Here is a 13,781-nt window from a genome sequence, read left to right as displayed (position 1 = left end):
TGTAACCACAGAGCCTGCAGGGGTTGGGGGTAGTGGTTGGGTGTTGCCCACCACCAGCGGTTGCCCACCATGGGTGAAGACCATGCTTGTCCTCTGTCTGCTTCAACCCTACAGTCCCTTGTAGCCCCCTTCCTGCCTCTCCCCCACCAACCTCCCCGGCACCTTTGGGCCCTCAACTGGCCTCTCCCTGCCCGCCTTCAACCTTGTTTTGTCCTGCCATTGACCTGTACCCTCTGTGGCCCGAGCAAGACTTCGTGGATGAATAAGAGAAGGTTGTTGTCAGGGCCTCTGGCATACCATTCAGGTGGGTCTGTAGAGATTTCCTGGGCCTAGCTGCAACCTCATGTAGAGCTCGGATCATCAGAGGTGCTGCCTGAGAATTTTTTCACATTTGTCATAAATAAAAAATGTTGGATAATGAGATAGTTGATAAGTGGGGAATAGGTGTATATACTAAAACTCTTGGACTTAATACATAAGTATGAAGACTTACAATAGGTATCGAAAGGTTTAACAATAGTGAAGAATTAACATAGTTGAATTATCAGACATAGGTTTGTCAGGATTTTTTTTTCTCAATTAATTATAGAAACAGTCCTCAGATTATGAACAAGATCTGTTCCTAAATCTGTCTTTAAGTCAAATTTATGTGTAAGATGGAACAGTTAGGTAAGATTAGTATCTAATGTCAGTCAAATGTTTGTATTAGGGTATAATTTATTGTGTACTTTTCTATGCATAAAAAAATTAAATACTTCCACTATATTAAAACATCTTTAATAATAATGTTTTGATATGCTTCACAAAGTAGCACCCATTTATTATGAACCATTGTATATACCTCCAATACTCATTTTAATTGGCTTTATGAGGTTTGGTTCATAACTGGGTTGTATGTAAGTTGGACATTCATAGCCTGGGGACTGCTTGTAGTTGTCATATTCTCCATTCTACTTTACTATGGTGGAAGTTCAGTTCTTTATCTCTAAACTTGCTTTATTTTTGTAGTAGAAGTAAGAACAACAATTCACTCAAATAGTGCATTTAATAGAGACATTCAGATGCAACACAGTGTGTGTATTCCTGTATCTTACTGTTACTTTTGAGAAAAGGAAAAGTGGCTTTGATCATTCTCCTCCCTCAAAGGATCTATATGATATTCTTGCCAAAAGAATGAAACCCACTTCTTCCTAGTAAAATTCGCAAAGGTTGGTCAAAGTGAAACCTTTCCATTGATTCTTTGTAGCCAGTTATCAGCCATTGAGGAAAATATTCCTTATAAAGCACTGGAATTACCTTCTATATTTTTACACACATAATACATGTGTTTGACTTTTATTTTTTGGCACACCACAAGCCCCTCATGTGTTAGTTTGCTAAGTTTGTGTGCATGTTATATGTGAGTACATTATTTATGTGGTGCATTATTTGTGAAAATATGATACTGTTATTTAAGTAAGGCAAGAATGGACATTACTAAAAACAGTGACTAAATGGAGAATACATGTAAAAGAAAGCATTAATAGAATATCTTAGTGTGTGGAGCCTAACGCCTTTTGACTTATCAAATGAATGAGAAAAAAATAAATCTATAGATAGTCTCATCTCAGGGACTGGATAAATAAGTTTAAAAAAATTACACAGATGAAAGACAGTATATTTGACAGTGTTACTGCTGTCAGTTATACAACAGACCTTATATTAGAAATTTTTTGAATGACTGGCAGTGATGACTAAGAAAACCCTAATAGAAAACTTGTGTATAAGATAAAAATGCATTATTAAGAGTATTTAGTGAAAAATTTTAAATATTTTTAACACAAAGCAACTGGTTTCATTTCTCTTAGTTCTTTCCAGTCTTTCTAGTCTTTATCCATATATGTGTACATATTTTTACATAATTTAAATCATAATCTACATACAATTTTATATTTTATGTCTTGCTTTATAATTCTTAAATATTTCTACACTGCTGTACTTTTTATATTTTAATAATCAATGCTGACATAGTTGTTGTTGTTGTTATGTGCTGTCAAGTAGGCCCTGACTCATAGTGACCCCTCCTTGGGTTTCTGAGGCAGTATCACTATGGAAATAGATTGCCCAGCCTTCCTTCCAAGGAGTGGCTGGTGGGTTTGAACTGCCAGCCTTCTGGTTAGCAGTCAAGTCTTCTAAATATTCTGTTGCTTATTTAACCTTTCCCTTATTATTGGACTTGTACATATTGTAAATAGCACTCTGGTAAACATTTTGTACTTGTAAATCTTTTTTTACTTGACAGTTATATCCCTGAGATACATTTCCAGTAGCGGAGCAATGAATGTATATATTTTCATGATTATTGAATTATATCTCCAAATTATTTTCAAAATGGATCATATTAGTCTTAAGGTGCTACTGGAAAAGTAGATGTACACCATTTGCATTGTAATTGCCAACAATAGGTTTTAGAATTTTTTAAAATGCTAGCTTAGTAGGTATAAAATTATACATTATTTTCAATTCGGTTTCTAGCAAAACCGATGGCTAGCAAAAAAGTTGAACATTTTCTGTGACTCAGTTTATTATTTGTATTTTCTATACTGTGACTCTGGTAGCATAGTGTCTAAGGCGCTTGAATGCTAACCAGAAGGCTGATGGTTCAAACCCACCAGCCACTCCTCGGAAAGAAGGTTGGGCAATCTACTTCCATAGTAATACCGCCTCGAAAACCCAAGAAGGGGTCGCTATGAGTTGAGTTTACTCAACAGCACATAACAACAACAATAACAACAAACTGTGACTTACCTATTAATTTCATTTACCCACTCATCTGTTGGGTTTTCATGGTTATGTTTTATATGTATTTTAAAATATTAAGCCTTTGCCATACTGATTGCAGATATTTTCCATTTCAATTATTTATTAGTTTTTTTACAGAAGAGTTTTAGAAAGTAATGCTGTGTTATATACACTATACCAAACCAAAAACCAAACTCACTGCTGTCGAGTTGGATCCGCCTCATAGAACCCTTCCTTGGGTTTCTGAGGTGGTATCTCTACAGAAGTAGATTGCCCAGTCTTCCTACCGAGGAGTGGCTGGTTGGTTTGAACCGCCAGACTTCTGATCAGCAGTCAAATGCCTTAGGCACTACAGCACCAGAGCTCCCATATACTATAAAGATGTATAAAATTTTCAGTAATTTTTCCTGATTTAATTGTTTAGGCCTGAGGTACTAATTTTTAATGGGGTTATAAGGATTTTGTTTATATGCTAAGTTTATAAGCTATATGTTTATATGCTAAATTATATTCCTTTGAAGAACTTAAATATTTGTTAGGTGAATGAATGATTGGATTTTCTTTCTGGTAGCTGTTTACCTCTTCTCTCTGACTCTTTCTTTTCCTACCTATCTCTGTATCTCTTTCTGCTCCCTTTATCACAATTTCTTTTAATTTTTTTTCTGCTTCTTTCTGTTAATGTTGTCATTGTTATTTGTTTTGTTTTTATACCTTGAAGCAATGGTTCTTAATTCAAGGAAGTTTTCCCCCTGGGGGTACATTTGACAATATCTGGAAATATTTTTGGTTGTCACAACTTGAGGGAGGGAGTGTACTACTGGCATCTAGTGAGTAGAGGCCATTGGTACTGTTCTATACCCTGCCGTGGACACATAGCCCCAAAACAAAGAATAATGTAGCTTAGAATGTCAGTAGTTTCAAGGTTGAAAAACTCTGCCTTAAAATAACATACCTTTTCCTCCATCTGCCTGCAAAGTAGGAGTGAGCAAAACAAAGCAGAAGTAATGGTTTACTGTTTCAGGAAACCCAGATGTAAGAAATGTTTGACTAAAGAAGGAAAATTACTAAAGCCTCAAAATTAGGGTGCCTGCTCATCTCACCACAGGCTTGTGGAATTTTCTAGGATTTGAGATGGGTAACTACTGCCAAGAGGAAATCTTCTTACCTATTACTGATGCTCACACATATTCTACCATTATTTACTCAGCTTCTCATAGTATTACATACTCAGATCTCTGACTTGTTTTTATGATTTACACTGAAGACTTTGCTGATTTTGCTATTCATCATTCATTTTTTGTCATTTTGTCAGTTTAAAATGGCCAGTGGATCTACCTTTGCCTGAAAGAAAGACTTCATTGCTCTTAAGATTGTGAGACATTGAAAGGTTTCATATTTTTGATTGTGGCATGGTTCTAATTGTACTAATCTAGCTAGAACTCAATTCTTGCCTTAATTTTGCCTTGCTTAAACATAAAGCTATCATCACTCATATTATTTATGCAGTGTGGTAAAATGTCACCTTGTTTCAAAGTGACCTTGAAGTTAGAAGGATCCTATGTTTTTATTCAAATATAATATGTTGAATGTTTAGTATTTTCAGTATATAATGGAGGGCTGGAGAAATTTCACAGGGCAAGTGGGTGGTTATAAATCCTTTCATCGGGATCAAGATCTCCATTTCAGGGAAGTAAGGAAAATCCAGGTGGTATTTGGAAGAGAATTGTACAGACTTATGCTTTATTATGGCAGCTTTTGAAGAAAATTAAGAACAAGGCATAGCAAACAAAAAAATGAGACAGGATCTAAGATGACCTTATAGGAGATAAAACCTCAAAAGTTCATTTGTTAACTGGAGAGAGTGCCTACAGATTTAAAAACGACAGGAGGAAAGGCACAGGCAAGCCTCGAAAGGATTGTTTACTACTTAAAACCTTAGTGGTGTCATAGATTTCCTTCTGTTTTCACTGTATAGATATCTTGTATTACTCTTTAATGTTTAGGGACAGGTGTATGTGTCATACACAGACGTGAGGAGGAGAAACATAAGTTTATTAAAAATCCCTGCATGCATTTTAAGATCAAATAGAGTTTTTATTCTAAAACTCCGTCATAATATAGTAAGATTTACCTATGTATTTAAAACAACAGTGTTTTTGACTATAGTGTACTAAGAAAGATGAAATGGAGATATGTTTAGAAACCATAGTAAAACAAGCAGAAAAATCAGGCCCCTGCGACTTATTAAAAGAGTATTCTTAGTGTTTTGAGATAGTGGACTTGAGTTAAGAAAATCATGAAATTTGTAAAGAAATTTAGACTTTTCATAGGATAGAATTGCTGTGTTGTGTGTTGTGTACTCTGTTTTGTCTCATCTTAATAATCATGTTTTAACTTTATGAAGTAGACTTCAAGTTTAGTTTTTAAGAATTGAATTTTCTGTTTTATTTTTTCCAGTGAATATCACTTCTGCCAGGCAATTAACTGGATGTAGTCGCTTCAGCCATATTTTCCCTTCATCTGCTTATCAACACATTAAGATGCATAAGAGAATTCTAGGGCACTTGTCATCTGTCTATTGCGTAGCATTTGACCGAAGTGGAAGAAGAATTTTTACTGTGAGTTTAAAATTTATGATACTGTAGTATACTGTAGATTTATAACAACTAAAGCTAGACTTCATAGTGTTGCTTTATGCTTTATAAGGAATTCATCCTTTTTTGGACATGTGAATGCAGAAAAAGATGATTGGAACCTGAAAATCCTTTCTCATTCTATATGAGTAAATGATGAATTATAAATGTTCTCTATCTTTTGGGAAATTTAATGTAAAAAAATTAAATCTTCAGAAGGCCTCATTTTCTAGAACTTGTTAATTTATGTGAAACAAGGTTTGTTTCTCATTTTCAATTCCTTCCATTTTAGCAGACATTTATTAAAATGAAGATTCATTCTATTTAGCATAATTATTACCAGTTTTACTTTATTATTAACTACAGCATTTTTATAACTGAATAACTGAACTGTGTAGTTAGTTGAAGATTATAGTTGTTTTGTATATCTTTCTTTAATTTCAGCACTGGTTATTTTTTAAATTGGAGTTTTAATTAACCAGATATGCTTTATATGTATTATATATACATTAACCATATATGCTATATGCTTTTGAGTACAGAATTGTAGCACACATAGTGTTTTAAAGAAGCTGCTTAATCTCATTGCTTCAGTGTTAAGTTAACATAGAAGTATGGGTAATGGCATAGTTTCTTTTTACATTTGTATACTACAATAAAGGAAGTAGTTTGCACTTAGGGAAGTTGTGACTCTTGGAACTCGTACAAGATTCTTCCATTGACTTCTTCATGACTCCAAAAGTGTCATGTTAGTATTTGCATGTGATGATCAAGATGAGGATAGTAGTTGTCCTATTTTTTAAAAATGGATAATTATTAAATAATTTATCTCCCATTTTTGAGGAGAATTGCTTCTTATTATTTTTAAAGCCCTTGAAATTCTCAATAGGAAGTTGAACTCAGTATCTTCACCAGACATTATTAACAGCCTCATGTTTACTGAGAAATCCATGTACGTTTTAGATTACATTTTTAAGTAAATATAGAGGAAAAATATTCAAGTGATTAAGAAAAAAAGGATGTCTGGCCAGAGATAGTTAATACCAAGTCACTTAAAAGTGAGTTAAAAATATTTTAAGCTATTCAGATTTGTAGTTTTGAGATGTTCTTCACAAATGCCATTGCCAGTTTGGATACTGCTTTCAGTGCTGTCATTTAGGCATTGTTTATATATACTACTGAATCCGTATTATATAGGATAGAAACTAAAAAGGAAAGTCTTAGAAGTGATTGAATACAGTCCTCCCTTTATCCTTTTCCTTGCTTATTTTGTCTTGTTTTGTGTGTATGTGTGTTTGGTGGCCAATTTCTGCCTCATTGTAAATCTCCTGTACTTTTGTGTCACTGTAGGGTTCAGATGACTGTTTGGTGAAAATTTGGGCTACAGATGATGGGCGCCTCCTTGCTACACTTAGGGGTCACTCTGCTGAAATATCTGACATGGCTGTTAACTATGAAAACACTCTGATTGCCGCAGGCAGCTGTGATAAGGTTGTAAGAGTGTGGTGTCTTCGGACTTGTGCACCAGTTGCTGTCCTTCAGGGACATTCAGCTTCTATTACTTCCATACAGGTAAGAAAAATGAAGCCATGCCTCTAACACAATGCAATAACAATGAATATTCTCTTATATTTCTTGTTACATTATGTGGATAATACAAGGAACAATAACAAAAAGATGCTGTTCTCTTAAGGGCTTTGCTTCTATCCTGCAGACAGATTTTTTTTTAAGAGTTCTTTTTCATATAAATTTATTCCTTTTAAAAATAAGTAAAAAGATGACTGAAGTGGTTCTTCAAATACAGTATGAAACAACTCTCTCTACGATGTGTGATTAAGGGAGAAAACCAGTAAATGCCTTAAGAAACACACTAATACCTGTTAATTAAGATATAAACAGGTTTTAACTTGAATATCAGAATACTTTGTGGTAACATTTAATGCAGGATCTTTGTCACTCAGATTTTATGTGTGTATATTTGTATATAGTTTAATGATAGAGAAATTTTTATTCTTAATTTTAGTGACTTCTTATTTTAAGTTGATGTTTGACATATAAATTCATAAAACAGGTACATTGGTTTCTTTTTAATATGTATCCATTTAATGTTTTTACCAGATCTTGGTAGTAAATGTCCTAGAAACCCTAAAGTAATTTTTATTCAATAAAACAAAATAAGCAGAACCTTATCATCTTCTTTAAAGGTGCTGAGAGCAAAGCAAGAATCTTTCTGAATCTATAATTTACACTTAGGTCTAGGATACTACTTTTGTGAATGGGACAATTATTTTCATTTACTTTACTTTGGGCATTAGTATGGCAGTGTGGGTTTTTTGTTTGTTTGTTTGTTTGTTTTTTGTTACTTAAATAACATTTCACCTATTTTGGTGAGCTAGCAAGAATTGGATTGAATGTGAATTGGATTTAAACATGTGTTTGTCAAAATTTTGCCCAATTTCAAATATTTCATTATTTTGTGTGGGGAGAGTACCAGTTACTGCGGTCCTACCATCTTATCTTTTTGATTATATCTGGAATTTGAAGATACTCTCATAAAACTGAAAATGATGACTGTTTGATTACTTGTTTGGCTCTTTCATAGTTTTGTTTGCTAGTTTTCTTTAATTCTGCACTGTTTGAATGTTGGAGTACCCTAGAAATCTGTGGACTTTTTCTCTATTATAATCTTTCTGTTGGTGATTTCACTGTGTCTCATGGCTTTAAGTATCAACTATAGGCTGATGATTCTCAACTTTATATCTCTATCTTGGACCTTTCTTTTAGCTCCAAACTTGTGTGTTCAACTACCCTTTTGGCATCATGAATTGGATGTATATCAGGCATCTCAAAATTGACATAATTGATATTGAACCCCTCATCTTTCTTTCCCAAATCTGCTTCTCCCAAACATTCCCCATTTCAGCAAATAGCAATTTAATTCTTCCGGTTACTGAAGTTAGAAACTTTGGAGTCAAGTCTCATTTTTTTTTTCTTCTTACACCCCATATCTAACTGGCCAGCAAATCATATCACCTCTACCATCAAAATATATCCAGACTCTGACAAATTCTCAGGACCTCCGTCATTAATTAATACCCTATTCCAAACTGCTGTCATCTCTGGCCTAGATCATTGAACTAGACTTCTAATTGATCTTCCAGCTTCTTCCCTTCTGCGGTATAGTAAATTACTTAGTGTGGCTTTTCTACCCATAAGTCTTTGTAAACTCCAAGATGGGATTTTCTATGAGCAGCTGAGGAGCTCCTGATTGCTGAAGTTGTCCACCTGGTGTATTTCTGTTGGGAGTGGCACAAAACAATGTTTGGGAGGTGCCCACTCTCTGTCAGGTGCTTAGAGTTCTGATGCTATGATTTGCTAGTTTGACCACCCTGCCAGGCTCAAAAGGAGGCCTCCTAGAGGCAGAACTCTCTCTCTGACTGCTGGTTGAGGAAGGTGTGCTGCGGAAAGAGACATGCACCCCAGAAAGAGACACGTGCTGCTGGGAAAGAGGCGCAAGAGACTCGCATCGCTGAGTGAGACACCAAGGGACCAGCACTGCTGGGAAAGAGACTGTGAGAGATGTTGGCCGAGGGACGGTGGGATGGGAGAGAGACTGAGCATTTTTCTTGAACTCAAATTGTAGCCTCGTGCTTCCCTAATAAACTTCATAATCTGTGAGTTCTGTGTGGCCACTGCAGCGAATTATCGAACCCAGGAAAGAGGTGTTGGGTGCTTTGGGAGGATAGGTTGGTGAAAGGGCTGGAGGGAGGCAGCATGTCTGGCCTTGCAGTAATAGGCCTTGGGTTACTGCTGGTAATCCTGCCTTCCCCTTGTAGTGTTAGAGGAGGTCGGAACATGTGGCCTCCTCGCTGTTTTTGGACCTTCCCTTCCTCTTGCTACAATCTAGCCTTTACTCAGTAGCCAGAGTAATTTTAAAAGGATTGTTAGATCATGTCATTTGTGCTCAGAACTCTCAGTAAAATCCAGACTCAAAGTTAAAGCCAGTGCCTTTAAAGTAACCTACAAGGTCTTGTTCTTTTTGACCTCATCTCACAATACTCAATGCTCTTTCTCACTCTCCTTTAGTTTTTGGCCTTTCTGCCTTTTCTTGAATATTCTGGATACACTTTTGTCTCTGCTCTTGCGATTTCCTGTCTCTGGAATGGTCTTTCTTCAATATCCACACAGCATATTTCCTCCTTTTCCACATGCTTTGCATAAATATTACCCCAGGGAAACATTCTCTGACCATCTTACCACTCTGTTTAAAATTGAAGTCCAAATTCAGAGCACTGGCTCTAGGGCTCTGGAGGAAGTTCTTTGTCTCTGAGCTTCTGCTCCTGGGTGATCTTCCTGTGGCTTAATATCTCTCTTCCTCTATCTCTGTTCTTCTTGCTTCTTTAATCTTGCTTAATCTCTTTTTTTTCTCAAAAGCAGTTGACTCAAAATACACCCTTCACAAATTCTGTCTTATTAACATAACAAAAAAACCTTTCCCAAATGGGAATATGACCACAGACATGCTGTTGTTGTTATGTGCCCTCCAGTTGACCCGACTCATAGTGATCACTCCTTGGGTTTTGATGAGGTATCACTACAGAAGTAGATTGCCCAACCTTCCTTCCGGGGAGTGGCTGGTGAGTTTGAACCCCCAGCCTTCTGGTTAGCAGTCAAGTGCCTTAGGCACTATGCTATCAGAGCTCCTAATCACAGACATAGAAGTTAAGATTTCAACACATATTTTGGGGGGACATAAGTCACTCTGTAACATTCTCCAGTATACTCTCTATTCCCCTTCTTAGTTTTACATTTGTAATAGGAATGATCACAGTTTGGCATTCTATACTCACTGCCATCGAGTCAAACCTTGACTCATAGCGACCCCTCCTTGGGTATAGTAACTCTGGTGGCTTAGTGCCTAAGGCATTTGACTACTAACCAGAAGACTGGCAGTTCAAACCCACTAGCCACTCCTCAGAAGGAAGACTGGACAATCTACTTCCTTAGTGATATTGCCTCGGAAACCCAAGGAAGGGTCACTGTGAGTTGGATGTGACGCGACAATGGTAGATTTGGGTTTGGCATTCTATATCCATTATTTATTATTTGTATATTGACTACCTATTAAGTTCATGGTGTATTATCCTTTTAATTTTCTTTTCACTTAATTTCTCTTCTTTCCCTTTTTTAACAAAATTGAGATAATACATTATGGTTATAGTGGTTACCTCTGGGTAGTGGGAAAAGCAACTTTTATTCTGTTTTTCTATATTTTATAAATTTTTCAATAAGTGGGTATTGGTACATTGGAAATAAGGACCATAAATTTTCTTTAAAATCTCTAACATAATTTCTCGTGGTGCTCTGGTGGGGTAGTGGTTAAGGCATTTGGGTGCTAATCAGAAGATCAGTGGTTTGAACCCAGCAGCTGCTCCAGGGAAGAAAGATGGGGTAGTCTGCTTCTGTAAAGATTTACAGCCTTGGAAACCCCATGGCGGCCACTGTGAATCAGTGAATTGGATGGAATCTACTCAATGGCAGTGAGTTTGGTTTGGTTTGGTTTAACGTGATTTCTCATTTAAAATCAATCCAATTAAAGTACATTTGAATAGGCCAGGAGTCCTTGGGCAGTGTAAAATTAAAGGTTGGAGGTTAGAGTCTTCTCAGAGGTGCCTTAGGAGAAAGGCTTGGTGATCTACTTCCAAAAGAATCAGGCATTGAAAACCCTATAGCACAATTCTACTCTGACACACATGAGGTCACCATTAGTCAGAATCAACTCTACAGCAACTGGCTATATAAGGTTACTGTTAAGAATAGGCCAGACCTACATTGTAATTGATGAAGCATTTTAAATATTACAGGGATAGTAAAGGTTTCAGTATTCAAATTTAATAAAATTATACTATTCCATATTTAAGTGTTTCATTCCCATAGATCAAGGATCAGCATATTTATGGGCCAGATAGTAAATATTTTAGGCTTTGCAGAACATGTGGTCTGTCAAAACCTGTAGTACAAAAGCAGGCATAAGCAATACATAGGACGACTGTGTCCCACTTTATTTATTTAGATAAACAAGCAGAAAGGTGGATTTGCACACTCCTGCAATAGATTGTGGATTAAGCTTTTCAATACAGTCTTCTCCTCTCTCAGAAAAGAGTCAGAATCAACTTGATGGCAGTGGGTTTTTTCTTTTTTTTTTAGTACTGGTTTCTTTACTGTAACTCAATTATTAATGTGATATTAATTGATTTTTTTTGTTTGAAGTCAACTCTGCAGTTTTCAGAAATTCTGTGCTTCCAAACAAACAAGAAAACTAAGTAAAAAATAACATCTAGTGGTAGCTTTCTTTTGGTTTGAATTACAATTGTATTCAAATCCTGTAATATTGATCCTTAATCTTTAATCATCCTCTTAGTGGAAATTGATCCTTATGTATATTTGCAATCCTTAAAACTGAGAAGCATGCTATAGAGCCTATTCTGAATTTAGACTTTTTCCTGTATCCCAGGTATCAGGAGCCCAGTAGCTCTTCTGTGAGTCTCTTCTGAGGAGGTATAAAATCCTGAAAATCAGAGCCTGGGAAGCTAGCTGTGATTCAGCTGGGGTTGTTGTTGTTGTTGTTGTTGTTATGTGCCGTCGAGTCGGCCCCAACTCATAGCGACCCTTCCTTGGGTTTCCGAGGCAGTATCACTACGGAAGTAGGATTGCCCAACCTTCCTTCCGAGGAGTGGCTGGTGGGTTTGAACCGCCAGCCTTCTGGTTAGCAGTCAAGTGCTTTAGCCACTAGTAGTCCTTTAAATTAACAAGTGACATATATTTTTTCTTAATCTATTTTTCCCATGATGATATGACCTATTGATTTGACCTATTTTATTTCATATTATCCATGTCAACAAATGAACATGATTTAAATTTTAAAAGGAAAAAGGGTGATACTTACCTTAATTTCAGTTGAGGTTTAAAATAAAAGTACTAAAATCCAAATGCTTAGGAATAAATTCCTAATCAGTGCTTTTAATTTATTTCTGATGCCCTTATCATCCCCAAACCAAAATTCACTGCCCTCACATCGATTCTGACTAATAGTGATCCTATAGCATAGAGTAGAAATCCCCCATAGTATTTCCAAGTCTGTCTCCTAGGAACTAAAAAAATTCACAGTTGTTGCTCTATATAAGTGCAGCAACTGAAAAGAATTGGTTGATGTTCGCCCATTTAGGAGGTGGTATATGATCAACAACCAATGGTATTAAAGGAAGAAGTCAAAGCTGCACTGAAGGAATTGGCGAAGAACAAGGCTTCAGGAATTGACAGAATACTCATTGAGATGTTTTAGCAAATAGATGCCACGTTGGAGGCACTTACTCGTCTATGCCAAGAAATTTCAAAGACAGCTACCTGGCCAACTGACTGGAAGAGATCGGTATTTGTACCCATTGCAAAGAAAGGTGATCCCACATAATGTGGAAACTATCAAACAGTATCATTAATATCACATGCAAGTAAAATTGTGCTGAAGGTAATTCAAAAACAGTTGCAGCAGTATATTGACAGAGAACTTATAGAAATGCAAGCTGGATTCAGAAGAGGATATAGAACGAGGGATATCGTTGCTGATTTCAAATGGATCTTGGCTGAAAGCAAAGTATACCAGAAAGATGTTTATTTGCGTTTTGTTGACTATGCAGAAGCATTTGATTGCGTGGATCATAACATACTATGGATTATATTGAGAAGAATGGGAATTCTAGAGCACTTAATTGTGCTCTTGAGGAACCTGTACATAGACCAGGAGGTTGTTGTTGAAAAAAAAAGGGGGGAGGGGGATACTGCATGGTTTAAAACCAGGAAGGGAGTATGTCAGGGTTGTATCCTTTCACCATACTTATTCAATGTTTATGTAGAGCACATAATCCGAGAAGTTGGACTGTATGAAGAGTGTGGCATCAGTATTAGAGGAAGACTCATTAACAACCTGCAAAATGCAGATGACACAACTTTGCTTGCGGATAGTGAGGATGACTTGAAGCACTTACTGATGAAGATAAAGACTCCAGTCTGTAGTATGGATTACATTTTAACATAAAATGAAAATCTTCACAACTGCACCAATAAGCAGCATCACGATAAATGGAGAAAGGATTAAAGTTGTCAATGATTTCATATTATTTGGTTTCACAATCAATGCCCATGGAAGCAGCAGTCAAGACATCAGGCAACATATTGTGCTGGGTAAATCTGCTGCAAAAGACCTCTTTAAAGTGCAGAAGAGCAACGATGTCACTTTGAAGACTAGGGTGCACTTAACCCAAGCCGTGGTATTTTCAGTGGCCTCATATGCATGTGAGAGCTGCGCAACAA

The 13,781-nt window shown here is 36.3% G+C and overlaps 1 protein-coding gene across 1 annotated transcript in view; it reads left to right on the top strand.

Moving 5' to 3' along the window:
- The window catches only part of BRWD3 (bromodomain and WD repeat domain containing 3), a 195,635-nt gene that overhangs the window by 111,834 nt on the left and 70,020 nt on the right, over positions 1-13,781 (top strand). Inside the window, exons 7-8 of the mRNA XM_007957508.1 lie at positions 5,239-5,399; positions 6,765-6,986. Coding sequence (XP_007955699.1) covers positions 5,239-5,399; positions 6,765-6,986 — 383 coding nt within the window. The remainder of the gene's footprint in view (positions 1-5,238; positions 5,400-6,764; positions 6,987-13,781) is intronic.

The sequence above is a fragment of the Orycteropus afer genome, unplaced genomic scaffold (assembly GCF_000298275.1).
Source record: "Orycteropus afer afer isolate SDZICR_OR568_19922 unplaced genomic scaffold, OryAfe1.0 scaffold00755, whole genome shotgun sequence".
In the NCBI taxonomy this organism is placed as follows: domain Eukaryota; kingdom Metazoa; phylum Chordata; class Mammalia; order Tubulidentata; family Orycteropodidae; genus Orycteropus; species Orycteropus afer.
Note: the sequence above shows the minus strand (reverse complement) of the source record. Positions and strands in the feature narration are given on the sequence as shown.